This window comes from Zingiber officinale, chromosome 2A (genome assembly GCF_018446385.1).
Source record: "Zingiber officinale cultivar Zhangliang chromosome 2A, Zo_v1.1, whole genome shotgun sequence".
Taxonomy (NCBI): Eukaryota; Viridiplantae; Streptophyta; class Magnoliopsida; order Zingiberales; family Zingiberaceae; genus Zingiber; species Zingiber officinale.
Window position 1 is genome coordinate 105,246,596 of NC_055988.1, and position 27,850 is coordinate 105,274,445.

Consider the following 27,850-nt stretch of genomic DNA (forward strand, 5'->3'; position numbering starts at 1 on the left):
AACATATGTGATGGATTACCCGAATCCGAATATGCTTCAAAATAGGTTTTCACCTATTCAGCAATTCTATATGAGTAGAGAGTTCTAACTTGGAAGGTACTATGTTCACTTTCGTTATCAGAGTTTATCCTTAAAACAAATTTGGTAATTTTCTGAATAACTCATCATCTATCTAATTATTTCATAAGAGTCTTTTACCTTCTTTCTACTACACCATCCTTGTTGGGGTGTACCAGGTGCAGTTAGTTGGGGTTGAAATCCAACTACTGATAAGTGACTCCTAAAATCTCTCAAGAGGTACTTGCCACTATGATCTTACCATAGTGACATTTACTTTAACATTTCTCCGCATCAGCCTTGTACTCTTTGAACTAATCAAAGTACTTAGTCTTGCGGTACATTAAGTAAATTTATTTGTATCTTGAATAGTTGTCTATAAAATAGATGAAATATTCAATACTACCTCTTGCCTGGATAGTCATAGGATCACATAAATCAGAATGAACCAATTCCAACATATCTTTGGCTCCATACCCCTTAGACTTAAAAGCTTCTTGGTTATTTTTCCTTCCAAGTAAGACTCGCAGGTTGGAAAGATTTCCATTACTAATGAACCCAAAAGTTCGTCAGCTACCAATGAATCCTACTCAAGTTAATATAACCTAGCCTTAGATGCCAAAGATATAATTGGTTCATTTCCGAAGGTTGCTTTCTCTTAAAGTTAGAAGATGTGTTACTAATTTCCATTTGTTGCATTGTGGGAGTTATTGGATTATAAATTGTCAACCAACATACCAGAATAGATAACTTCCCTATTTTTCTTGATAACAACTTTGTTATCAAAATAGACACAATATCTATTCTATAATAGTTTAGAAACTGAAATTAGGTTCTTTCTAAACTTAGTATGTAAAAACAATTTCTAATAATCCATATTTTATTCCTATTAGAGAATAAACCTCTCCCACTGCAACAGCTGCTACTTTTGCAGTAGTGCTCATGTGGAAGGTGTTTTTATTTTAGTTGTCGGATTTCCTGGAACCCTGCAATGAATTGCAGACACCAGATACCAGTAGATAACTCCACTAAACATGTATCAACTAATGAATAAAATACACCTATATTGTTCTTAGTTCTAAGAGGACAATCTACCTTAATGTCCAAATTCTATTTCCAATCAATTATAATTGGGACCACTAAGTCTATCCTAAAGTATATCAGCTAGGGATTGACCATCTTCCTAAGAATCACAAAAATATTTGGTTAAGACCAACTCCTTAAAAATCCCCATGAATTTTGTATGTCACGTTAGTGTGGACGTATACAAATTCAAAGAGGAAATTTTATCATTTAATTTTATTATCTCGTCAACCTTACTTTATGACGAATAAAATTAATAGTTGGTCTATCTTTAATCAAATATTTGGTCAAGACTCTAAATTTAAAATAATATTGATTCCTCTAACAATACTATTTAAATTTACCAACACCTCAAAACACCGTGAATTTTGCATGCCACGTTAGTGTGGACGTATACAAAATCAACATTTGTAAGAGGAGGGTTTTACCCATTAACTATCTTGTCAACGTAACTTTATGACAAATAAAATTATCTCAAACACCGTTAATTTTGTATGCCACGTTAGTGTGGACGTATACAAAATCAATCATTTGTAAGAGGGTTTTAACCCTTTAATTTTATTATCTTGTCAACCTAGTTTTATGACAAATTAATAGTTGGTTTCATTTGGTCACACAAATAATAGCGGTGACTCCGATGGGGAGGATACTATTAGATGTGTCTAAGTGTATACCATTACTTGACACTAAGTCCATTAATAAGATTATGCCCTTCCGTTGGGGAAGATCACACGCTCTTAATTAACTTCCTATAGTCATCCAAAATGGAAGTCTGTTCTAGTGATCCGCAAATAAGCTCATCCGTTATGGAGGAAGGCACTCAGAGCCAACGCGCAAGCTTGTTTGCATCACTTACAAACCAGTAATGGAGACCATGGGATTTACTTAAAATCCCTCTCCCACTTAGTTATTTATTAATGAGGAATTTTAACTATGCTAGCCTACTAAACTTGTAAACTAACATGCACACACAGCACAATATAAAAGCAATAAATAGAAAATCTAATTTTCAACTATTATGGCTTTTATCTCTAGTTGTCCTCCGTGTGTTGTCATCCCAAGCTGCTGCCATATTTGGCCACCGCCACCGGGTCTAGCTGTCGCATCCATCTTGCTCCTTGTTCCGCTGCGCCTCTGGTCCTTAGAAGGTTCCACGCTTTGCAAGATTCGATCCGCGACATAAATAGAATTTTACAATTTTGATCCTATATTCCATAAAAGGAATGTACATGTATCTAGATCAAAAATAAAATCCTAATAAAACTAAATACAACTCCTGCTGTATTTTATAATACAATCATGCACACACATATAAATGCCCTTGACATGTCCAAGGGTCCAATCACACACATAAAACTATAAGCCATAATAGTTGGATCCTGCATCCACAAAGTTAGCACATCCTACTATTATCCTGCCTAAATTATGTATGACATGTGCATAATTAAACTAATACCAAATACACAGAGGCAAAACCCTAGCTCTGATACCAATTGTTGGTTGCTACTCGGAAAACCTAGAGGTTCCACTGTACAAAAATTTTGTACAAAGGTCTGAACCTTTTCCTAGCTACCATGTGTTCTTTTAAATTAAATTTTGGATCGCCTGCGGAACTTAACACGTTTGATCCAAAACTTAATCTATTTGTTCTTTTAGGTTTTGACTTGGATCTTCTGCGGAACTTAACACGTTCGACCCAAGTCGCCTTAAGTTATTAATTCCATTAAATATTAATTTCCATAAAAGGTTCCCAGTACTGACGTGGCAAGGCACGTGGCCTTCTTGGATATGGGAGCAACCACCACCGACTAGACAAAACCTTTAATAGAAAGCTAATATTTAATTTCCTAAAATAACTTTAGGTTAACCAAAGAGAACAATCAAATCACAAGGAAAAGAAAGAAAACAAAAGAACACAACTTCGAAAAACATATTCGAAATACTAGAACGTAAGCCTCTTGTATTTGGTATTATTTCCAAAAATAACTAGTATGATGCGGAAAGAAAAAATACTAGTTATACCTTCTAGAAAGACCTCTTGATCTTCTACCATATTCCTCTTCTAACCTCGGACGTTGTGTGGGCAACGATCTTCCGAGATGAGAACCACCAAGCACCTTCTTCTTCCTTCTAGGTTTCGGCCACCAAAATTCTCCAAGAGAAGTAGAGGTCCGACCACCACCACCAAGCTCCAAGGGATGCAAGAAACAAAACCTCCTTTCTCTCTTTCTTCTTCTAGCTAGAACCGGCCACCATCAAGAGCTCCAAGAGGGATTGCCACCGGCCACAAGAAGAAGAGAAGAGAAAGAAGCTAGGGCCGGCCACCAAGGAGGAAAAGAGAGGAAGAATAAAATAGAGTTGATCACCCATGAAGGCACCTCTACCCCCTCTTTTATAATCCTTGGTCTTGGCAAATAAGGAAATTTAATTAAAAACTTCCTTAATTCTTTTGCCATTAAAAGGAAATTTTATTTAATTAAAAATAAATTTTCTTTTCTATTTGTAATGGCCGACCACCTTAATCCCTTTAATCAAGGAAATTTTAATTCACATAAGAATTAAAACTTCCTTATTTGCTTTCGGAAATTTATAAAAATTTCTCAAATAATTTTTCCCTTCATGGTGGTTAATAAAAAGGAAATAAATTAAAATCTTTCTTTTAAACATGTGGATAAAAAGAAAGTTATCTCTAAAAAATTAAAATCTCTCTTAATTTACAAATAAGGAAAGATATCAAATCTTTTCTTAATCTTTTGTAGAAACTAATAAAAGAGAATATTTAATTTTTAAACTTCTCTTTTAAATTATTATCATGGTTAAAAAGGAAAGTTTTTCTTAAAAATAAAATCTCCTTTCAATTTACAAATAAGGAAAGATTTCAAATCTTTTCTTAATCTTTTGTAGAAAGCTTTAAAAGGAAAGATTTAATTTTTAAACTCTCTTTTAAAACTATGATATCCACATAAGAAATAATTTTAAATAAAATAAATTCCCTTTTAATATGATGTGGCCGGCCACCTAAGCTTGGGCTCCAAGCTATTGGCCGGCCACCTTTAGGCTTGGCCGGCCCTAAGCTTGAGCTTCAAGCTTAGCTTGGCCAACCCCTATTGGTTGGGTAAGAAGGTGGGTATGTGGTGGGTATAAATCTCTATATACAAGAGGCTACGATAGGGACCGAGAGGAGGAATTGGTTTTGGTCTCCCGATAAAATTAAGCATCCCGTGCTCGCCCCGAACACACAACTTAATTTTATCAATAATAATTCATTCCACTAGAGAACTATTATTGAACTACCGCACTAATCCCAAATTACATTTTGGGCTCCTTCTTATCATGAGTGTGTTAGTCTCCCTGTGTTTAAGATATCGAATGTCCACTAATTAAGTGAGTTACTGACAACTCATTTAATTAATATCTTAGTCCAAGAGTAGTACCACTCAACCTTATCATCATGTCGGACTAGGTCCCTGCAGGGTTTAACATGACAATCCTTATGAGCTCCTCTTGAGGACATTATCAACCTAGTATCTCTAGGACACAGTTTCCTTCTATAATCAACAACACACACTATAAGTGATACCATTTCCCAACTTATCGGGCTTATTGATTCATCGAACTAAATCTCACCCATTGATAAATTAAAGAAATAAATATCAAATATATGTGCTTGTTATTATATTAGGATTAAGAGCACACACTTCCATAATAACCGAGGTCTTTGTTTCTTTATAAAATCAGTATAAAAGAAACGACCTCAAATGGTCCTACTCAATACACTCTAAGTGTACTAGTGTAATTATACAGTCAAAATAAACTGATACCTAATTACACTACGACCTTCTAATGGTTTGTTCCTTTCCATTTTGGTCGTGAGCTACTGTTTATAATTTATAAGGTACTGATAACATGATCCTCTGTGTGTGACACCACACACCATGTTATCTACAATATAAATTAATTGAACAATTACATTTATCATAAATGTAGACATTTGACCAATGTGATTCTTATTACTAAATAAATGTTTATACCAAAAGCTAGGCATTTAGTATACACCCTAACAGTTTTCTACCGATCATCAGGGTAAATTGAGAAACGCACGCAGTGGCCAGCCCAAAAACCCAACATCTTTTGGTTATGTCTCTCATTTGGAGAAAAAATTTCTACAAATACGTCGTAGCTGGAATTCGAACTACGAATACCTAAATGACAATCTAAATATCCTATCACGATTTCATAATCCCGATGACTTTAATTAACTATGGAAGTACTTTATCGTTGTAGGCAAGATTTGATCCATTATGGATCATGGCATTTGAAAGATCTTAATGATCGTAACAAATAAAATGCTTGAGATCATGACATGGTTCTCAACAAAAGTAAGGGTGTGTTTGATTTGCACTGTTTTCATTTTCATTTTCTGGAAAACACGCATTTTCTAGAAAACAGAAAATGACTTTTTGTCATTCTCTGTTTTTCTAGAAAACGATAGTTAATTTTTTAGAAAATGCGCGCGGGAAACGTAAACCAAACACCGTTTTTCAGAAAACGCGCGTTTTTCAGAAAATGAAAATGAAAAACGCGCGTACCAAACGCCCCCTAAATTTCTTAACTTTGTCAAGTGTATTATTTAGAATATTGAAAACTATGAGACTTTACGAAGAAAATGATCAATTTCCAGGTATCCGCAATAAATATTTATCAGAAACCCTCTAAAAAACCGTTCCCCTAACGAAATCCGTTAAGAACAAACCGTTACACAATACCCAAAAACACCGATACGATACATATTTATCATAACGATCCGATACGTGTCGCTAAGTTAATGATTCGTAGTCCCTTTTACACCAGTAGATAACGGACATGATTCGACGATCCGACCGTTCAAACTATTTCGATCCGACGGCGAATATCGCGATCCGTGTGCTCGTATATCGTTGGTCGACTCCGTCCTTTCGCTAGCCTATAAAACAGAAGCGAAGGGATTTCCCCGTCCTCGACTTCGGTTGTCCCTCGGTGAATTCGAAGCCCTAATCTCCAACGTCGTCGTCGCCGCTATGGCCGGAAGAGGGAAGGCGATCGGCTCCGCTGCCGCGAAGAAGGCCACGTCCAGGAGCAGCAAGGCTGGGCTCCAGTTCCCCGTCGGGAGAATCGCTCGATTCCTCAAGGCTGGTAAATACGCCGAGCGCGTCGGTGCGGGCGCCCCTGTTTACCTAGCCGCCGTCCTCGAGTACCTCGCCGCCGAGGTGTGTATCCTCCCTTTTCCCTTTCAAATTTCAAAATTTTCTTCTTCTCGCCTATGTTGTCTCATCTGGATTGCGAGTATTTTTGATCCGTGCTTGGTCGAAATTGTTCTTCTCTATGCACAAATTGATCTTGCGTTCTAAGTGTTTGGTAACTCCCTTCTACGCGATTAGGTCTTGGAGCTCGCTGGGAATGCCGCGAGAGACAACAAGAAAACCAGGATCGTGCCCAGGCACATCCAGCTCGCGGTGAGGAACGACGAGGAGCTCTCTAAGCTGTTGGGAGAAGTCACCATCGCGAGCGGCGGTGTGATGCCTAACATCCACAATCTCCTCCTCCCTAAAAAGGCCGGATCTTCCAAGGCGGCCGCCGGTGATGAAGACTGAAAGACTAAAATTTTCAGCTCTCGTAGCCGATTAGAACTGGCACGACCCTGTAATTTTCATGCCTTTGTAGCTCTAGGATTGTATCATCTGGAATTGTCTAAGATCAAGCATGATACTGGGATTTTATCGATAAAAGTGATACCGTCTAATCTCTGTTCTTGCTCAACGTACCACCTCAAATGATTCCTAAAGATCCATTACAAACAGGATATTTACAATTGTAATATCTTTAATTTTACCTTTTTCAGTCATCGTCTTCGTCTGAACTGGAACTTTCGACCCTTCGATCCCTGATCACAGGAAATAATAGTTGTCGTGGATCAGGAGTAGGTGGTGATGTTCCAGGTGGACGATCCTTAATCACGTCCTTAGTCACGGGTGGCTTCGAGACTTTCTTTGCCGACTCCTTCACTTCCTTACAGATCTTGTCTACCATGCCGAGAAAATCCCGAACTGTAACGAATAACCGTAAACCTTCATCTTTGGTAGCACAACCATGAAAATAATCTGTCGTGCTCTGAACCAAAGTCCTTATCCTTCTTTCTTCTCCTAATAAGAAAGTAATGGCAACTTCTGCATGCTCTACGAAGCATTTGAGTGAAGTGTGGAAGCCGCTATCCTCCTCCAGATTCTTCATGTCTTTGTTGAGAAATTCTTTTGTCTCTATCAGCTTGCGACCGTAGTTAGCGACTGTAGTGGTTGTGGCGTCGATGTCAATTCCTGCTGCTTTCTTGACGTTCTCGAGCTCGCCTGGTAGACCTGAAACGATCTTGAGGCCTTCGGCCTGGAGACTATCTTCGGTGTCTGCTAGAATGTCTTCGGACATATCGTCGGAGCCGAAGCTGAAATTGTTCATGAACGTAATGCTTCCGCTTTCTCTAGCCAGACGGGCAGCGCGTCTCCCTTCTGAACGAATTGTCTCTTTAACGACGAAGTGTAACAGAGTGGTTTTCCCATCAGCGCCCTTCACGTCTGCCAGCTTCAACAAGGTGTCGATCTTGAATGCCTGAGCACCGCCACGGTAGGTGCCGTCGTTCATTCGGTTGCCGGTTTTGAGAACAGCTTCCAAGAGTTTCAGAAAGAGACGATTGCCTCTGAGTTCAGTGCAAGCTACCTGGAATAAAAGAATGTTTACTGTCATAATTCAGTCTTAAATAACAAGATGGAGATTCATCAACAAGAAGTTGAAATGGCCAGTAAACTAGTGTTACCAAACGGACTGAGGCAAAGGAACAAGGAGAAAGATTACAAGCATCAAGACTTGCCTCCATTGTCGCAAAAGCTTCTTTTACGATTGTGACATCCTCATGTAGAGAAGACATGAATAGCAAGGCATCCATCCTTTTATAAGTACAAGGAATATCAATCAAGTCTTTGAGAAATTGTTCTGCTGGTGCAAGTATGGATAAATCACCAGTATACAGTCGAAGCTTCAGCTCTTCATCAGTGGTAGGTTGCATTCTCAGCAATGCTTGAAGAAGAGCAGTAGGAAGTTCATTTCCTGTTGCAAGAAGATCGGCAAAGGGCCACGCTGTTAAAAAGATTGAATAGTGCTCCAATAGAGCCTTTAATAGTTTGAATGTTTTATGCATGCATGCATAGAGGAAAACTAACTGAAGGACATTATACAAATAGAAAAACACAATTTATATGCATGAAATAAAGTGGGAAATTTGAATGGAAAAACATCTACCATCTTATATGGTTGTGAATGAAAGCAAAACCAGTAGAATGTTAGGTCTGTGGCAAAAGATCCAAACTTACCTTCCATGAGTGCTTCACGAACTTCCTGGCTTTTCACACTCAAAGCCTTCAATGATATTGCTAAATTCTGTGATTTCTTTCCCTCAAGAAGCTGAATAAGCTTAGGTGAAGCATCACGACCTTGTGACTCTTTCTTTTTTTCACCAAGGTTTTTACCAACTGCATTGTTGTATCCAAATAATGATTCAATCATATCTTCATCGAACCTGTAATGGAATTAAATTGTCATAGAAGACCAGCTATTATTCAGATGATTCAAAGCGCACAATCAGAATGATAGACTTACTGGAACGATCCTGATCTAATCTGAGACCAGACATTGGACTGAGAGTTTGCTTGAACTTTATCCCAAAAGAATGGCTTCAGCTTTGTTTTGGGACCATCGTCGTCACCATCAGCATCACGACGATGGGGAGGACATGGTACAAGACTTGTTGGCTTCTTAGTTCTTGAATTTCCTTGACGAGGAGGAAGAGCAGCCTTTGGTGGAGGTGGTGGCATCTGGGCACCAGGTTTTTGGTTTGGTGTTGGCGGCCGTGGGGCAGGTGGAGCGGGAGGTGCAGCTTTATTAGCAGGAGGTTTAATAGGAGGAGGGGGAGGAGGAGCCACAGCAGGGGGAGGAGGAACGACAGCAGGTGGTGGAGGAACGACAGCAGGTGGTAAAGGAATAACAGCAGATGGAGTAGAAGGAACAACAGCAGGCATAGGGAGTGGGACAACAGCAGATGGAATATAAGGAACTGCAGCCGGCATAGGACGTGGGACAACATCAGATGGAGTAGAAGGAACAGCAGCAGGCATAGGAAGAGGGACAACAGCAGATGGAGCAGAAGGAGCAATAGAAGGAATAGGTGACCTTCCAGGAGGAAGAGGTAGTAATATTCTGGTTTCGGAGCCATCATTATTCCCCAAAGATGGAGTATTTGACACTACCTCAGATGATGACGTAGCCCTGTGGTCGACATCTCCAGATAAAACATGACAATTTTGGTTAAATCCACTGTTTTGCTGGCCTACAAGCTTTTCTGTATGATTACTTGAACCAACATGACCAAATGAAGCATCTGAAGATCCTGGAAATACGTGATTTAAAATTCTCAAAATTAGCAGTGCATCTCATAGTCTAGTTAATTATGTTCTTGAGAAAGGGGAACAATTTCATACCAGAAGCATTACTTAAGCTTAGAAGCAATAGGGGCCTTTCATCTCTCCTGCTCATTGAGTAGCGACGTCGTCTGCAAAATTTCCAGTAACAACATAATACACATAGGAGAAGAAGAGATGTCCCGATTGATGATAGAATTACAGCATCAATAATTAATCTTGTTGTGTCCTCTTCCTCACGTGGGGGTGGAATCTTGGCACCACTTTTATGTGGTGTAGGCTTTGTTGGTGTTGATGAAGAAATTGTTGAATGTATTGCTTGGTGTTTACGAGAGCTCAGAGGGATCTGAACAGGTGGTGCTTCTTGTTCATCTTTAAAATTAAGGGATGCAGCTGGAGTCGATCGACCACCATCTAGGGAGAAGGTTGGTGCAGCACTTGGAGACTTATTTGCTAAATGTCTTCTTTGAACATGATGCCAACTAAGTACCAATTCTAGGCACTCCATGCACATGGTATTACGTCTATAATCATCTTTAGAAAGATGCATATGAAATCCTTTCCTAACGAGACATTCAGTAATTGCACCCTTTATTTCCGGGAAGAGAGGCATCACAACTTCATGACCATACATCCTAACCTGCACAGTGTAGCAAACATAATAAAGAAGTTCTTGAAGTCAACTATAGATTGAGATTTAATAATTAAGTAAATTTGTGGAAAGTAAATCAAGCACGTATTAAATCCTCGAAACTGCAAGTAGTCATGTATTAAATCCTCTTAATTTTTTTTTTGCCTTTTGCAGTTAAGATAAATTGCTTCCCTAGTAGAAAAGAGGTGGAAAAAAGATGGTTGGTCTCACGGTCCAAGATTTGTTAAACAACCTATAAACTAAGTCATGCAATCTTTTGCATGAAGAAGTTTAAAACAAATGAAGATACAGTGAATCAGTAGGACCTTCAAATTTTAAGAACCACTAGTAATCTTTCTTTCTTTAAAGGCAACCCTCCAGAAGGTATTTGCAAACATGCTAGTCTTTGTTATCTATTATTATGTATTAGGAAGTAGGCACTAATTACAATCAACAACGACTTAACCTTGTAAACAGGATTAAGTATCCTTATATAGTCAATAGTCTCAATTAGAAATAACAATGTTTGATAACCACAGACTGAAAGGAAAATCATGTTGATTTTTCTCCATTTATTATCAATAGAATGCTATGGAAATGTCAAATGTATCATTTTCCTCTCCTACCAAATAGCATTCATACATTAGAAACCTAAATTCTTCACGAATGAATTTACTAGGCAGGCATTAAAGCAAACATCATATCGAATTCATATACTAATAATATTTTGATATCTTCAAATGAGCACCCTTTTAAGAAAGAATCCACATTTTTAAGATTGACAATATGTTGCAGAACAAATACTTTCCATGAAGCAGGATCAAATAGTTCATTTATCCTGAAACTGGAGCAAAGAAATTAAACGAGTCTACTCACAGATGTTTACGGTTGTAGGACAAACTTGCAAAGAAAACTCAATGGAAGAATGTAAAGAATCTCATACCGTGCACTCATCCATCCGAGAAGAATTTATCAGCTTAGAATTTCCCGATCCGAGTGACAAGTTCCCCGCCCCTGTCCTCCCACCAGATCCGCGCATCGGCAAAGTAAGGACCAAACTCAGACAAACGATAAAAATCACAAAGTTCTTCACATCCATCGTCCCGCGGATCAATCTTGCGCCGCCCACAGTCCTCCGATTTCATGGCATCTGCAGCTCGACCTCCGCATCAAATCAGCTCCCAACACCAAAACCACCATCCAATGAGGGCGAGGACAGACGATTTCATCCACCTCCGGGATGCAAATCGGCGTCATTCAAGCGAGCTCTCGCAGCGCCAAAAATCCCAGAAAACATCGAGAGAAGGAAAAAAAAATTACAACAACAAAAGAAGCGCAGATTCGTTCCGCCTTCCTCTTACTGCCGATGCGACCTGGTTGGCATGCCGGCAGCGGGAAGCAGGAGATGGAGAATCCGACGGACCTAGGGTTTGGTGCTCCGGGGTCGACGGGGAGGCGGAGGAGGAAGAGGAGGCGAAAATCTGGGAACTTTTTGAAATTATTGTTTGAATTTCTAGCTGCCGGCGTTTCCGAGGACGTGCGGAGGGGATGGAATCATTGAGCGGGGATTCACTGCAACGTCATAGCGAACGCTTCCCTTGCAAGGCGTCTATCTGACCTGCACACCGGACATCACGGAGATAGATTATCCAGCTGTCGCACTGGGATTGGGCATGTAAGTCACTTTGCAGTTTGACCGACCTGAGGCAGATTGGCGTGTGGCTTTAACGAGCTTGCTTAATTAAGAAAATGTTAAATTTGGAACAAAAATTATCTAAAAGAATTATTGTGAGAATGATGCCATTAAATAATATGTTTTTTTTAATAATTTTTTGAATTCTTTTTTTTTTAAATGTTGTAATCATTTCTATAAAAGAGTTTGTTTTTTTTTTTTAAAATAAAAAATTATTACTGACGGATTAGAACGTCCAGTGCCATGTGACAGGGATCAGGACGGATCAACATGAATCCTAATTATCTCGTGACAGGGATCAGGACGGATCAACATGAATCTTAATTATCTCGATTCAAGACACAACTTAGGCCAAGTCGGTCCAGCTCATAGTTAGCTCAAATCAAACTAAACTAAACTAAACCAAACCAATTCTTCCGAGTTCAACTTCAGTCAACTCAATATCAATCCAACTTAAGACAAATCAACTAGGTAAGACGTCCAAGCTCAAAGCTCTAAGACCGCGTTAGGCCGGCTTGCGAGGATGAATAACTCTGAAAATATGTTAGAGAAATTCTCTTACTTTTGAACGAGGCAAAAATACAAGATTAATTAGGTATAAATAATTAACATTTAAAAGAGTAACAACTTAAAAACAATAAGTAAGAAGACTATGATTTACTTAGTTACAATCTTAGTGATTGTTAATCTAAAGTAGTTGAAAGTACTGAAAGATCTCTTTCGTTAAAGGTAGAGAAATTTCTTACAGACTTTGATAGCTCAAGAAAAGAGTTGGAATTGAATACAAGAGTTGTTAATTAAGTTTTAACTCCAGGGATCTTTTATATCCTCCTGAAAAGAAGTTATCGTTGATTTTCGTTGGTTGGAGGTGCCTCTAAAGAGGTCAAGGGCACCTCCAAGAGGACAGTGTTTATCTTCTACGTGATAGAGTTTTATCCTCTCCTAACGGTAGCTTAACGACTACTGGTGGCGCCACTAAGGGAGGTGCGAGGGTGCCTCCAAGCTGCTATAGGGCGCCTTCTTCAGACATGCACGAGGGCACCTTCGTGTTCCTTCGAGGCGCCTCGAGTCAGGAAAGCAATAGTTTTTCTGTTGACGCTCGAGACACCTCAAACTCCTTTGGAGGCACTTTTACTTTGAAGCTACATATCTAAGTCAACTTTAGAGTTGACTTTTTTTGCGTGGGTGATATTCCGGTCATCCGGAATTGAGCTCACTTGAACTCAACTCTGGTCTTCTCCTTGAGCAGGCTTCCTCCCGGCTTCTCGTCTCTCAGAAGCGTCGCGCACTTCCTTCTCGTCCACCGGTGTACTCTTCCATAGCACCTCTTCTCAGTTCTTTCAATTGCTAGTGTCGTTATTCGCTAGTGTCCTTGTATCGCTTTGCCTTACTGTTTGTTTGGGAAGAGGTGAGGGAAGGGGAAATAAGGGGAAGGGAAACTTTGAACCTCGTTTGGGAAGGAGTGAGGAAAGGTAAGGAAGGGTAAGCTTTAACCTTCGTTATCCATGGAAAGAGATATTTTCTTACACCCCGAATTGGGGTGTAAGGAAGGAAAAGAGAAAACAAAAGATTTTTTATTCCAATTTTATCCCTGTTCTTAATAGTTTAAGAAATGTTCTAATTTTTAATTTTGCTATGTCGCCGGAGTTCAATTTCCTCGCCTTATTCACAGCTCGCCTGCTGCCAGATTATTAGAGGAGGGGATCCGACACATCTTCTAACTGAATTGAAAGGAGAAATCATTTTTATCGTCAAAATTTAAGAGAATATTTACTATTTTTTAATTTTTCTATCAAAATTTAATAAGTTTTTAAAGGATAGAAATTCTCGTTATCAGCATTATCTTTCAAATTTTTTTATTTAAGGTTTCTAAAATCATTATTTTCATTATTTCTCATTTAATTACTTGATTATCGATAATTCATTATTTTGTTATGAATAGTATAAAAGATTAATTTTTATTAAAAAAATAGCTAATTTAAATGATAATATAAATAATTAATTTTATTATTAAAAATATCTAATTTATATTTATAAAATAAATATTAATATTATGAAAATTTTTAATTTAAAAAGTAAGGGTATTTTTGTAACTTTATCTATTTAACTTTAATTCTCCTTCCTTTCCTCCCAAACAAAGTAACATATATTACGTTAATGAACCTTCCCTCCCTTCCAAATAAGGAGAAGTTAAATGCTTTACTTTCCCTTCCTTCCCCTCCCTTCTCTTTCCGTTAATGAACCTTCCCTCACTCCATTCAAACAGAGGATTACTAGAGTCGACACGACGATCTCTCTGTCTGACTAGAACCAACCTGACCACTCTATCCGATGGGAGCTAACCGGACCGAAATCAAATCCAATCAAAGCCAGTCTGATAGAAGTCGATTCGACAAAAGCCCTCCTCAGAAGAATCATCCAGATGTACATCCGACCTCCTACCTCCTACCTCCTACCTCCTACCTCCTACCTCCTACCTCCTAAAAAAGCTTGGTTGCGGATATATTTAAGTCTCGGACCGTGTCAGTAACAAAACAATCCCTAAAAAGATGATTCAACTGAAAACTTCAAATCCCTCAATTTTGATGACCACTTTTTTCTAACAATAATAAAAAATCACCATATATTTAGTCTAACACACCTAATTTACAAAAGTATGAATCCAATAAATCGGTTAACAAATAAAGAAAAGGGAATGAAGCAAATAGGTTTTAAATCAAACATCTGATACACTAAAGATCGACTCTGCTCTATTGTGTTCAGATACACTCTGATGTTCTGATGGCTCTATGTCCAGAGATTCTTCCTCTTTGGTGAGGGGCAAGGATCTCCTTGCATGGTGCTGCTTTCTGTGCCTTGTTCTCAAGATCCGAGATAGTGCTTGGACTGCATCTCTCATCGACGGTCGTTTTCTGGAGAGTCGATTGATGCATTTATATGCAAGAGCTGCTACATCATTGACTTCTGCTATATAGAACGCACCGACTAATCGAGGATCTGCAATTTCCTCCCATCCGTCTTTTCCATCAGCGTTCATTGCAGCCTAATCCACAACCAAAGAGGAGGAGGATCACATGAAATGATGACAAAAATTCATCAAGGATTATCAGTTTAATTTGCTAATCTTATGAGTTATAGAGCTGAGGATGTTAAAGTGGATATGCGGACATACAAAGATGAATACGATAAGAAATGAAGATATTAGAGAGAAAATCGAGGTTGCACCTATTAAGGGAAAACTTCAACAGACACGTTTAAGATGATACAAACATATATATAGACGACCAATAGATACTCAAGTTAGGCGATGTTAAACTATAACGAATGTGCACATCAAACGAGGAAGAAGAAGTCTAAAGAAGACTTGGTTAACAACAACAAAATAAGAAAAACTTTATTTAAATATAAATGATGATTTAGTAGGGAATAAAGTTCAATGACGTAAAAGAATCATATAACTGACCTCATCTAGTGAGATAAAATTTGTTGTTAAATATAACCTATTTGTACTTTTTTTAGGCAAACTATGTACTACTTGGTTTCTTCTGTATCATTAGGCATTCGTTGGGATGACAAAATTTGCAATGACTATTTAATCAATATGCTGGTTTCTATTTATCATGGTAGAAGTAGAATTAACTAAACTTATTCAAATGAAGGATGCGAAAGTTTAGCCTCCTAAATTGAGTAACATGTGTAAACAAGGATAGAGACCCTCACAAGTTCAACATATTCCATTAAGCCCTGTTGTGGATTCCGCGCTGCAATCAACTCGAATAGCAGAACCCCAAAGCTATAAACATCACTCTTCTTTGTGAATGATCTTGATGATACATACTCCGGATCGAGATACCCAAGAGTTCCTCTGATATTAGATGCCTGACGGCTAACCATTTCTTCTCGTGATAGCCCAAAGTCTGCAACCTGGTCAACAAAGAGTTCTTTCAGTTTGCATGTACATTTGACAAACTATGTAGTAATCAAAGACAATAGTGGATGGATGCTCCAACAGAATCAACAAGTTTCTAAACTTTAAACCTGAAAAAAAAAAAATTAGCATGCGACTTGACTTATTTGACTCTGACATACCCTAGCTCTCATGGAGTTGTCTAACAAAATGTTTGCAGACTTGATGTCGCGGTGAGTTACAGGTGGAACTGCCTGCAAGAATGAAGAACCAAATATGCTTTTTCACTTTTTTATACAAAGATATAATAAAAATCTTGAAAGAAAAAAGACAAACAAAATAGAACGTGTTTTCTTACACCATCATGAAGATACTCTAAACCTCTTGCAACATCTAGAGCTATATTAATCCTCAAATCCCAGCTCAATACTTGATACTTTTCACCTGCACCCGATACATAAGTTAGAAGCAACTTCCTGCCAGCAAAAAGCGTAGAAACAGTTTGATGATGAAGATTGTTAAGGATCTAAAGCACACTAGAATTCTTAATATGCTTCTTGAGGCGGTCAAAACATTGGTGGAAAAAGTGTACCAGGTTGAGAGAACTTCGTTGCAAGAGTAATATAATTCATCAAAGTTTAGATAATCATCAAGGACTATATCTCATAATTGTCAGATTATTTCAAAGCAATTCTGCCTATATTTCATATGAGGCATTCAGTTAAACAAGATATATAAATTTTCTGATGCAATTCAATCCAACCATATAGCAAGCATAGAATTAATTTGACAATTATTTCTCTTTCCATATCCCTAAACAACAAAATGTCATGCATGAGGACGAGACTTTGAAATGGAAAACTATTTTCTTGTTAGCAACTAAATGAGGCTTTGCAATCATATTGCTCATATTTTATACTTAAAACCTCAATATGTCTTTAAATGATGAAAGGAAAACCATGGTACACTAGAAGTAGAGAGAACTTAAGTAATATACAACATCTAAAGCACCATGTACTATCGTATTGATATAAATATATAGGCTCTGAGGTGAATGTAAATTCTCATTTTGAAACTTTCATTGATTATTGGGAACCAACGTGTAACAGAAGCATAAAAGATATGATGTCGTGAATCTCATCATTCTACCAAAGAAAATATATATAAATGTAACAAGTATCTGAGCAGTGATCAGACATACTGTACAGATGAGAAGCTAGGCTGCCATTAGTCATGTAAACATATATCAACATATGCTGGCCCTTTTCAGAACAATATCCAACCAAATTGACAAGATTTCGGTGATGCAATCTCCCAAGAAGTAGTACCTGAAAAGGATGAAACAGTGAGCTCCTCTTCCATCCCAATCTAAAGCAAAGATAATTAGTTGCTAAATGATGGATTTTACCTCAGTTTGAAATTCCTTCTCGCCTTGCTTGGAGTTCGTAGCAAGCACTTTAACTGCAAGTGTCTCACTAGTGGGCATCTGAGCTTTATAAACAGGACCAAATGCTCCCTGACCAATCAATGTTTTAAAGTTACTAGTAGCCTTTTGCAATTCCCTGGGAAAAGAATAAAAAACTATTTTACATTACCAAAGAAAATACAACATCGATCTAAGGCATATTGTAAACACACATATTACAAAACAAAAAATGCAAGTAAAAAATAGTTGCATTAAAGAATTACATGCAGAAACAAATAAATGTTTCTGTCAAGATATTTCAAGAGCCTGCTTTAGTAATGAAATCAACAGCTACAAGGCAACCCTAAACAAACAATTAAATATGCATATTCATCAGTATTTTGAAGTCATTTAGGTGGATTTGTTCATACTTGTATGAAAATTTGGGCACTCCAGAAACTGACACCAGATTCTTCCTTTTGGTTCCTTCGGGCCACAAGGCAGGAGCACCTTCTTCAAGGTCAGTGTGGTCGGGTGACTCTTGATCCATGGTAGAGTCTGATTGTGTTAAAACAACATCGACTCCATTGGTGCCGGCGGGAACAGTTGATGCCCTCCTCAAGCTGGCTATCCTTATCTGTGTTTGCTTCTTCCGGAGTCTAATACAAAGAAGAGCACCAATAGCCAGGAGCACCCCAATCATCACTCCTACTGTCACCCCTAAAATCAGCCCCCATGATGGAACATCATTCATCTCCTCAATACACCTCTGATTCTAGCAGCAGACTGTAATCCAATCCATAATATCTCCTGCAACTGCAAGACAACCCCTGACTTTAATTTCATCAATCTGTACCATTCCCACTAAGCTAAAGATGGAGATTAAAGGTAGAGAATTCTAAACTGAACGTTGATTCATCAAAGTCAACATCAGTGGGCAAGAAAGAAAAGGCAGTAGTAGATTACTGTGGCACGGATGTCTGTGGACGTTCAAAGAAAAACAATATTGGCAACTGAAAAAGTTCAAAGTCAAACCCCCAATTAAAAAAACTTGGAACCAGACAAAAAAAACAAAAAATTGCAATTTCCATTCAATGTAATAATTAAAGGAGAAGACAGCGATGTCTCATTTCATACCTATAATTACGAATGAAACTATGTCCTTCGCCATTACCATACATAAGGACCCAAACAGAAAGCAACAAGCCATGGAAGGGAAAAAGGAGCTTTGTTCAGCATACCAGACACTATTAAAACCTAAAATAGAAAGTAGTAGTTTTCCTCTAAAAATAAAACGAACCAGCCATACGATCTTCCAAAAAAGGTTACGAGAATGTAGCAGCCAAAAAAGATTAGCTTCTTTTTGTTTCAAAAGATTACTAAACCAAGGATCGAGCTTCAAGCAAACCCCGATTCCTTAGATGGACATGGACTAGGGCAAAAGCAACCTCGAAGAAAGGGTAAACAATCGATTCATAAAGGCACATCCGGCAGGAGCAACGATCTAACCTGCTTGTGCGAAACGAATTCGCCGTGATGAAGGATCCAGCAGAGCAATCGGTGAGCGATGCCACGGATCTCATCGAAGATATTCGCATTTCATAGAGAAAGGCAACGAAGCCACGAGCTGCGATGACTAAACCGTTATTTTTTTTTGTAGGAACAGAAAGTAAAAATTTCCCATCTATTTGGCACAAAATAACCGTTCTATTCCTTTATAGCAATAGGAAGCAAGGATATGTCATCATAAAATTTAATATTTGAATTTTGATAAAATTAAATACTTCTCTTATGTACTAGTCATTATTCCAAAGGTTAGTAGTCGTCTATAATTTATCTCCTCCATGTTGGTTCTGAGACGAATTAACGGGATATTGAGAGCGAATGTATTCACTTTTTGCCACCGAGGATCCCTCGTCCATTCCGCGCAAAACATTAGTTAGTCCTCTTATTTCTCAGTTAGAAATCTTAACCTTCAAGAAACATAAAGATTAAAGTTAAATTCATTTTCATGCTCTCAATATCATCATTATCATTTTAATATCGATACTGAATTATAAGATATTTGAATTTTTTTATAGTTTATTTATTTTTTATTGATATTTGATGTTCTGGATGCTTATTGTTCTTTAATATTTAGGAATATTTTTTTAAAATTTGGATAATTTTTTTAATGATCATTTTAAATAGTTTAGATAAAAGTTAATATTTATTTATTATTTTATTATATTTATGTTAAATTTTAAAGGATCATCAAATTGAAAAAAAATAATAAATCTTATTTACACACAAAAATTAAATAATTTAATAATTTTATTAATTAAAATGTCAAATATAAAAATTATTAATGTTTTACATCTCACAAGTTAGAAAATTAATTTTTTATATAAAAATTTATCTATCTTTTAGAAATTAATATATTTTTAAAAAAAAGTATATATTAAAGCCCTAAATATCTTTTCGGCATTAGACCTCTAAAATTATTGGAAGGACCTTATTATGATAATAAATGAATCGAATGTTCATGAATAATCTTAATATTTGATTTAGTAATAACTTATTTATATTCATTCAATACATATAAGATTAATTAAACAAATAAACTGAAATAACTTATTAAATTAAATAAATAAATTTGAACATATGTATTTAACTGATTAATGTTTGTGAATAATATTTATGAATAACGTTCATAAACAATATTTTTATTAACATGTTAAATAAAAAAATATTTTTTTAAAAAAAAATAAATAAATTTAATTAATAAGCTCGATAACCAATTAAATAAGTAAAATTTTTAAACAATTAAATAAATTTAAATTAAGAATTTAATAATATCTAAGTAAACTAAGTTTAAGATTATCATAAATGAATTAAATTAAGATTAAATAATTATTTTAAAATTTTGATTCATTTTAATTTAATTTAAGCATACTCGATTACCTGAACATTCTAAATTTTAGTTCGATTTAGTTTGTTTATAGCCGAATGCCTTACTCCACGGAGCAGATTCATGGGAAGCAGGTGAGCTGCAAGAGAGCGCCGTTTCACCCGTGGAAGAAAGAAACGCTTGCGTGGCGTTGAACGGAGAGGACACGTGCAGATTTTGTGTTTGGATCCTGTTCTGCACCAACAGGGAGAAGTGGTGGATCCGCACGACGCCGCAGGAATGCGGCGGTCAACCTTCTGGTTATTGTCGGATTTGCCACTGGGATTTGGTTTTTTCTTCTGGTGTATTTCTTTGATAATATAAATGTTGAAAATTTACCCTATTTATATTGGAAATAGAGGGTCTTTCTTTCCAATTCTCATCTATAGAATAAATTTAAAATATATTTTTTATATATATAATATTCATCTTTAATGAAGTTCAACGTCTAATCCTCTTACTAAGTTACAAGTAGTTTTGGACTTGCCCCCAAAAAGGGTGCAACAATAAGACATTTGAGGGCATGATTCAGTTACTCGTAAGCGTCTCATACAAATAGAAGGATGAAAGAAGCAGGAATTAATGATTATTATTTGCAAATTACAAAATTTATTTCATAAAATAATAATTCAGTATTAATTGTTTGAATGTTATTAAATAAGTTTTGGTAACTACAAATTGAGAATTGATGTTAAAATTTCCACATATCTACTCTTTAATTGTAAAAACAACGTCTCAAACACATAAAATAGATTTTATTTAAAAAACAAATGATCTTTGTAAACTAGAGTCCAACAATAAAAGAAACAAGATTCAACAATGCCCATCTATAATTCATTTAGTTCTCATCCTTTATGGCAATAATTGCACATCAGGTAGAATTAGAATAAGATGAACCCAATCTATAATAAATTTAGGACAAAAGTTAAAAGAGCATCCTTATTTTATCTAATAGTCAAATGAACATTCCATTTTAACTTGTTATCAAAAAGAAATAATAATTTATTTTCATTATTATCTTTTTTTTTTTTTTTCTTACCTGAATCAACTAGTTGTAGCAGTTATGAATATATACTTACTACACACTTATAACAACTATAATTTAATAGCTGCTATAACGTGTATGTTGGATAAATTTTAAAATATTGTAACTTTTAATTCAGGTTGAATCATAAGACACTTAATATATCAAATCAAAGATCTCTAAACGTACTTCTACAGCATTAATATTAAACCTTAAACTTTGAGAGATCATACATTTTGACTCGGATTAAATGACAAGATACACAATATATCAAATCTAAACTCGTTTAAATATCTACTTGTTATAGGGTAAAATCCATAATGGCTAAGTTTCAAACTCCAAAAATATCATTTAGAGGCTTCAAACTATTGGTGCGATTTCTCTATGTCAAGGTTGACCACGTTGACTAAGCTTGAATTGGCTCAAGTTTGAGTCTTGATATTTGACAATGTATAGACATTGAAGGTGCAATCGTTCATTTAAAGAGATTGTTGGAACAATTCTCCTCTGGTCAATGTTTGACCAGTTTGATGTGAAGAATAGTCAAATAGGTCAAGGTTGACCGCATACCTGACTAGGTTGATCGGATCCACTTGGATTTCCACACCTAGACTTAAGCGAGTCCCAATAGATCACGGTTGATCGGATGTTGGATTTCGGACCCTAGACTTAAGTTAGTCAAGTTAGAGTTGGTCAATTGATCAGCTGATCGATTAAACTAGAGCTCAATTAATTAGTTGATCGATTAGGAGAGTTTCGCGAGCAAGGACAACCTAATCGATCAAGCGATCAATTGGAGGTTGCTCACGAAGAGCACAGTGTACTCCTCAATCGATCAGTCGATCGATTGTGATACTCCAATCGATCAGTCGATCGATTGAGATACTCCAATCGATCAATTAATCCATTGGGGCTTATTTTCTCGTAAGATCGCGAGGCAGATGGAATCAATTGGTTAATCGATTCCAGATTTATCTGCGGGAGCACAGAGACACTCTAAATCTATTAGTCGATCGATCAAAGCCTCCTCAATCGATTGGGAGATAACTGTTGCGCAAGTTGCGAGCTTTGGACGGCCGGGATCGCTGGAATCTGACGTGCAATCGATTAAGAGCATGCCCAATTGATTGGGAGCCCTAGATCGCGAAGTATAAAGACAACAGCGAGGTTCAAACTCTAGAGAGCATATACATGAGTTCTCCGCTTCTTCTCCGATTCTTACTGCCAATTCTTGAAAATTCTTGGAGTAAAATACTGCTGCATTTCTAAGTATCAATAGGTATTTCCAAACAAGAAGAAAGCATCTATGTTGTAAATCTTGTAAGATTTTTCTTATATTTCTTGTTTGTATTGAGAGTCTTATACGATGTTTCTCTTTCTTATATTTTTTCTTGTTTGTATTGAGAGTCTTATACGACGTTTCTCCACCTCTAGTTGTTCTGTGAAGAAATTATTTTCTTAGTGAAGAATATATTTAATGTGTAAATCCTTGAATTAGTAATCTCTTCTTAAGATACATATCAAATAAATTTCTGTGTTAATATTAGAAAGCCCGAAGTCTGAACCGATCCTAACACAAACAATTTTAATCTTAAATTTTTTTATTTCCGTATTATGACAACTCAATTATAGTAACTATAATAGCATAGATACTAGAACATTCGTAACTACTGCAATACGTCAATTTAGATTTAGATGGAAAAAATAATAGAAGAGGGACAATAATGAGAATAAATTATTATTTATAATAGAGATGGGACGCCCTTTTCATAATAACTCGATATAGGACGCATCTTTGATAATTCATTAAAAAAAGACACCTTTTTAATTTTTGCCCATAAATTAAGCTGTGGTGATATACAATCTCATAACTCATGATACCGTACATGAACTCGAGCTCTACTGATGATTAAATGGTGGTTCTGAAGTTTGAGGTGGTGAGGTGGGTGTTCGTGCTTGTCCTGATGGTGGTGGTCTTGGTCTTGCATACTCGGCGAAAATAACCCAGCCATCGAGAAACTGCAATCACATTGACAAATGTAAGAAAAGTGAGGATGACATGAACAAAAACAAGAGCTGAATAGATGTAAAGAGGAACTCTCAAGCTTCAAATATCTACTCATCGAATCTGGGCGACCGGCCTTCAAGTATCTACTTTAAATTGCAATATAAGTTGCTTTGAAGTAGTTAAGTTATAATTTTCTCTGTTTGAAATTGCGAGCCAGCAATAACTATATAGATGAAATGCAAGATAAACCGTGCCGAACTAACCTTGCCGTCCATTCCTTTTATACCTTCTGCTGCTTCTTCCAAGGTTGCATACCCTACAAATCCAAAACCTTTAGGATAGCCTGATATGCGATCAGTCACAACCCTAGCTGTGGAAATTCAATTTTTAGCATCTTGCAAACATATTTTCAAGAAAAAAATTGGAAGAAAAATACCATAGACAACTTGACCGAATTTTGAAAAAGCTTCCCTCAATCCTTCAGATGTTGTTCGCTTGCTGAGTCCTGAAAACAAGACACCAGCTAATGATATCTTGTATAAAGAATTTGTGCCGGAGAAATTAAACAAATACAAATAAGGTTGAGTCAAGCATAGATTTTACAAGAAGAAACAAAGTGGAATACAAATACCCAGACGTTCATATGGACACATCATTTGTTGATCAAAAGACATTTTATCTTCCCATATATTTGATAGATATCCTAGGCTTATGGTTGATACTCCCAAACCCTAGTGGCTAAATCATAATCCCAGGGAAGCAACTCAAGAACAATGTGTCTTCATATGTTTAAATAAGCGTTTAATATCTTGATGGACAGAATCTTCACTCGCCTCACTCGCCAAGTGATAAAGAAACTAATCAACAAACAAGCTCCTGCTAGAAGCTAACAATATATTGAAATGGAAGCTTTAAATTCAGATGAGACAAGCCCTGAGGATAACAAGCTCCTGCTAAAAGCTATTAATATGAATAAGAGATTTGCATGGAATCTGAAATTCACATGGAAAAGCAAGCAAGTCCTTCTGAGGATGAGTCAAACTCAAATTAATGCAATTTTGTTTAGCAAATTAAGTTCGCACTCAGAAATTCCACCAAGCTTGAAATCCATTCAACTAAGAATGTAGTTGAAGATAAAAAGTATAGGCATCTCGAGAGTGACACGACACAACTCGATTATATAAATTGTGACATGAATTGACCCATTTACAAACTAAATTATCTTTAAAAAACTTTAATAATTTTTATGTTATACACCTTAATTCTTTAGAGAGTTTAAGTAATCCTAGCCCTATATAATTATTTTTAAAAAAACATAATTAAATTTTATATTATTTTATATGGACTCAAATGACACATACAGTTTGTAACACAATTCAGATGACACAAACTGTTACTCTTAATTATGACTTGATACAAAATGGGCAGTGCAAACTAGTAAAAAAAGGGCAGCCCAATGCACGAAGCTCCTGCTATGCGGGGCCAGTAAAGGATCCATTGTAGGTAGTCTTACCTTCTTTTTGCAAAAGGTTGTTTTCAGGGGGCAGCGCAAACTAGTCCTAAACTAAAATCGGGACCGATCACACATATGACACATTACAAATCACACACTGACATACTCGACTCAATTTGGTAAGATCCTTCGGTCAAGTATGGAGCACATACCAACTTAAATTTATCCTTTTTAACAGACATCACTACACATGAGACCAAACTTCTTTTCAACAACCAAAATATTATGAGCTTATCACAATGCCAACCTCTACTTCATTTTGGAGTGATATCTCACTCTCCTCCATCTTATCTTCCTTTTTGGCTTTACTTTTGCTGATTGTGTAGAGTCCCTAGCTACTACTCTACTAGAATATGTTGTTACAACCCCTATTCATCTCCCTTCCTCTCTGATCTTCCAAATTGAAGTATTAATATCTCAAATGCATAATCTCCAAAACATCTGAAAATATGATCATTTTCTTTCCTTCTAGTTATACTGTCTAATGTTTTGTATGCTTAAGAACTTACCTTTGTGTTTGTGAATCACCTGATATTTGTTTGGAGATGATCAATGATAGCCAACTTATATTCAATGAGCATCAATATTTTCACTTTATATTTAGAGAATGACTAGATTTTATTCAAAGTAACAAAAAGGCTTGTGCAAATATTATGCAATTAACCCACTGCATAGTGGCAGCATGTGCAAAGGTATGCGGTGAGTATTAGAAATAATTTTTAAAAAATGTATTTATACTGATAAAATTGGCAATAATACACAATCAAGTTTATTAACTAATGGAATCTAATTTATACTTTGAATTAGAAAAAACTAAATGGGATAATCATACAATATAACACATGAAAATTAACAATCCATATCAATCAAAGGAATGATATATACAAATAACATGCACCATCAAACTATATGTAAATAATGTAATGTTGTCCCATTTAGCAATAAATTCCATTTTTTTCTTTTTTATTTCAATATATTTATTGATTATTAACTATTTACTTATATATATATATATATAATACGCACATAAGCATATGTGTGCGTGTACCAATTATTATATAAATTGATTGGAATAAAAATATTATTAAAATTGACAGCCATGTGTATAGTTGACAACTGTACATTAATGGTTCTTCCATTTACTATATATTTTCTTTTAAACCCGCTCACTATTAAATCAAATTACCTTTATTACAATCATTATATCAAAAATCAATTGGCATATATACGTCACAATCAAGAGCTACTCAATTAAGCTATTTGTGACGAGTTTCATGTTCTCTTTCAGCTTCACTTTCTTTTTTGACTGTGCAATATTTGAGTATGTTATGGTTTTACTGAATTCTGATATAGTTTGAATGCAACTTATAATTAAATCACTTAGCTAGGTGATGCTACTATTATTTATTTAATAACTATTTTTGATAAAATTCCATTCAACTATTTGAAGATATCTTTTATAAATTGGTTTCAAACTTAAGAAGTTGTCTTATAAAACTCTGTCAAAATGTTTTACACAACTATTAGAATTAATATTTAATGCCTTGTATTTAAGCTAACAATTACAGTTCCAAGTTACCTACTAGAGTAGCTTAGGATTTTAACTCAACTTGGTGAAGTTTAAACTATGATCTTAAAATTGCAGGCTTTAACCATTGTGTTTCCAGTTCATAGATGCTTGTCCTAGCCTGTGTAAAACATTCAATCTAGATTGAATTTTAATGGAGCTAAAGTTCACATCAAGCATTAAAAAACTGACAAAATTATTAAAATTATTGCAAAATGACTAAAATATTATACTCCATATATTATGGAAGTCTTATCTACTTATAAACTTGCTTATGAGCCTACAAATGATGCCATAGAAACACAGACACACACACTATCACACATAAGGTGATTGATGAGGTTATAATTCAAATTTTACACATACATCTCTGTGATTATATGAACTCCTTATAATCACACAATAGAAGGTCTTGAGACTTGAATGAACTCAAACAATCTTCTATCAAGATTAGCCCCAAGTGACTTATAAGTAGTTGAACAATCTGCGGTTATACTCCCAATCTTTCGAAGTTCATTCTATATTACTATATCCACTAAAATCTAGCTTTCGCAATAGCCAAACATAAAACCTAAATAAACCCTAGATTCCTTAAAGCTCTTCTGGTCCTTCCCAAACCAATGCAATAAATATTATGCGTATATTAACGTCGATAGATCGGACTAAGAACTTGATAAACTTAAACAAAAATTAGGCCTTTTCTTAATGAAGCGTTTTACCGTGGCTACTCCAGCCAAAAAACCCCATTTTTCATCACTAATTCCGTAAAAGAAGTTGAAAGGGAGAAAAGACCGAAACAGATAGTAACTGAAAACCCAAGAGGCGAAAAGGAAGGCCACTTGCCTGAGACGAATAGGTTGGTCGAGGGCTCCGCGGGCGAAGGGACAGCAGCTCGAGGCGGAGGAGAGAAAGCGGAGATGGAGAAGAGTCGTCGGAATCCAGAACGCAACGCCGCCATCACTCGCCGCTCTCGAACGCCCAATACCAGTTCGAAGAGACGCCTGACCGCACCCACCGGCAAAATTTATATAGCGAGGGTATCAGAGGGGAAATAACGGATCCAATAGAAATCGAATCCAATCCGACCCGACCCGCTCACGATATAAAACACTGATTTTTTAAAATAAATTAATTTTAAAGTAGGTCGATTTATTTATAGAACAATAATTTATCAAAAGGCGTACTTAAAGTTATGAATTGACCAAAAGATGTATCATATTTTGATATTTACCAAATAGCACACTCAATTTCTATTCTTCCCATTCTACCTCTCAATCATTTGTCAATCTTTTTTTTTTTTTTTACATGCAATTTTTTTTCTCTTCCCTCTCTTCAATGCACGCATCCTCTCTTCTCTTTCCTCTCATCTTCTCTTTCCTCACTCTTTTGGAGATATACATGCATGCATAGCATAATATGAGTCTTATATTATTTTATATCAGGTTCACGGGATTAGAGTTTAACGTGTTTTGTTTAATAACATTTTAACACTTTCGGAGAAGTCGAAATATGAAATGGACAGCATCATTAGACGA

At 36.1% G+C, this 27,850-nt stretch overlaps 4 protein-coding genes across 6 annotated transcripts; 1 reads left to right on the top strand and 3 right to left on the bottom strand.

Moving 5' to 3' along the window:
* The first annotated feature begins 6,118 nt into the window (after window positions 1–6,118).
* LOC122041841 (protein H2A.7) lies at window positions 6,119–6,905 on the top strand. The gene is made up of 2 exons (XM_042601670.1): window positions 6,119–6,386; window positions 6,558–6,905. The coding sequence occupies exons 1-2, from the start codon at window positions 6,198–6,200 to the stop codon at window positions 6,768–6,770; spliced, it is 402 nt and encodes a 133-aa protein (XP_042457604.1). The 5' UTR covers window positions 6,119–6,197; the 3' UTR covers window positions 6,771–6,905.
* A 33-nt stretch (window positions 6,906–6,938) lies between these two features.
* LOC122041840 (formin-like protein 3) lies at window positions 6,939–11,816 on the bottom strand. Its single transcript, XM_042601669.1, has 6 exons — window positions 11,213–11,816; window positions 9,699–10,278; window positions 8,821–9,607; window positions 8,535–8,740; window positions 8,036–8,271; window positions 6,939–7,884 (listed from the first exon to the last, which is right to left on the bottom strand). Exons 1-6 carry the CDS (start codon window positions 11,366–11,368, stop codon window positions 7,015–7,017), a joined length of 2,835 nt encoding a protein of 944 aa, XP_042457603.1. The 5' UTR covers window positions 11,369–11,816; the 3' UTR covers window positions 6,939–7,014.
* A 2,772-nt stretch (window positions 11,817–14,588) lies between these two features.
* On the bottom strand, window positions 14,589–18,961 carry LOC122041842 (calcium/calmodulin-regulated receptor-like kinase 1). Of its 2 annotated transcripts, XM_042601673.1 has the most exons (8): window positions 18,784–18,917; window positions 17,706–18,090; window positions 17,278–17,431; window positions 17,071–17,197; window positions 16,228–16,313; window positions 16,052–16,123; window positions 15,683–15,886; window positions 14,589–15,005 (listed from the first exon to the last, which is right to left on the bottom strand). In XM_042601673.1, the coding sequence occupies exons 2-8, from the start codon at window positions 18,026–18,028 to the stop codon at window positions 14,679–14,681; spliced, it is 1,293 nt and encodes a 430-aa protein (XP_042457607.1). In that variant the 5' UTR covers window positions 18,029–18,090; window positions 18,784–18,917; the 3' UTR covers window positions 14,589–14,678. The 2 variants fall into 2 exon arrangements, with proteins under 2 accessions (XP_042457607.1, XP_042457608.1); XM_042601674.1 differs by lacking the exon at window positions 17,706–18,090 and having other exon boundaries at window positions 18,784–18,961.
* A 4,068-nt stretch (window positions 18,962–23,029) lies between these two features.
* LOC122039851 (organelle RRM domain-containing protein 2, mitochondrial-like) lies at window positions 23,030–27,325 on the bottom strand. 2 transcript variants are annotated; one of them, XM_042599274.1, is made up of 4 exons: window positions 27,159–27,325; window positions 23,672–23,740; window positions 23,499–23,551; window positions 23,030–23,246 (listed from the first exon to the last, which is right to left on the bottom strand). In XM_042599274.1, the coding sequence occupies exons 1-4, from the start codon at window positions 27,271–27,273 to the stop codon at window positions 23,127–23,129; spliced, it is 357 nt and encodes a 118-aa protein (XP_042455208.1). In that variant the 5' UTR covers window positions 27,274–27,325; the 3' UTR covers window positions 23,030–23,126. The 2 variants fall into 2 exon arrangements, with proteins under 2 accessions (XP_042455208.1, XP_042455207.1); XM_042599273.1 differs by having other exon boundaries at window positions 23,499–23,605.
* Between the last annotated feature and the right edge of the window lie 525 nt (window positions 27,326–27,850).

Coding starts and splice junctions, on each gene's coding strand:
- LOC122041841 (XM_042601670.1), top strand. CDS start 6,198: ATGGCCGGAAGAGGGAAGGCGATCGGCTCCGCTGCCGCGAAGAAGGCC. Junction 6,387..6,557: donor TCGAGTACCTCGCCGCCGAG/GTGTGTATCCTC, acceptor CTACGCGATTAG/GTCTTGGAGCTCGCTGGGAA.
- LOC122041840 (XM_042601669.1), bottom strand. CDS start 11,368: ATGGATGTGAAGAACTTTGTGATTTTTATCGTTTGTCTGAGTTTGGTC. Junction 10,279..11,212: donor CTCGGATGGATGAGTGCACG/GTATGAGATTCT, acceptor TACACTGTGCAG/GTTAGGATGTATGGTCATGA. Junction 9,608..9,698: donor AAGCTTAAGTAATGCTTCTG/GTATGAAATTGT, acceptor ACGTATTTCCAG/GATCTTCAGATGCTTCATTT.
- LOC122041842 (XM_042601673.1), bottom strand. CDS start 18,028: ATGAATGATGTTCCATCATGGGGGCTGATTTTAGGGGTGACAGTAGGA. Junction 16,314..17,070: donor CCTAGCTTCTCATCTGTACA/GTATGTCTGATC, acceptor TATCGGGTGCAG/GTGAAAAGTATCAAGTATTG. Junction 16,124..16,227: donor TAGAGTATCTTCATGATGGT/GTAAGAAAACAC, acceptor TCATTCTTGCAG/GCAGTTCCACCTGTAACTCA.
- LOC122039851 (XM_042599273.1), bottom strand. CDS start 27,273: ATGGCGGCGTTGCGTTCTGGATTCCGACGACTCTTCTCCATCTCCGCT. Junction 23,606..23,671: donor ATTCGGTCAAGTTGTCTATG/GTATTTTTCTTC, acceptor GAATTTCCACAG/CTAGGGTTGTGACTGATCGC. Junction 23,247..23,498: donor TAAAAGGAATGGACGGCAAG/GTTAGTTCGGCA, acceptor ATGTGATTGCAG/TTTCTCGATGGCTGGGTTAT.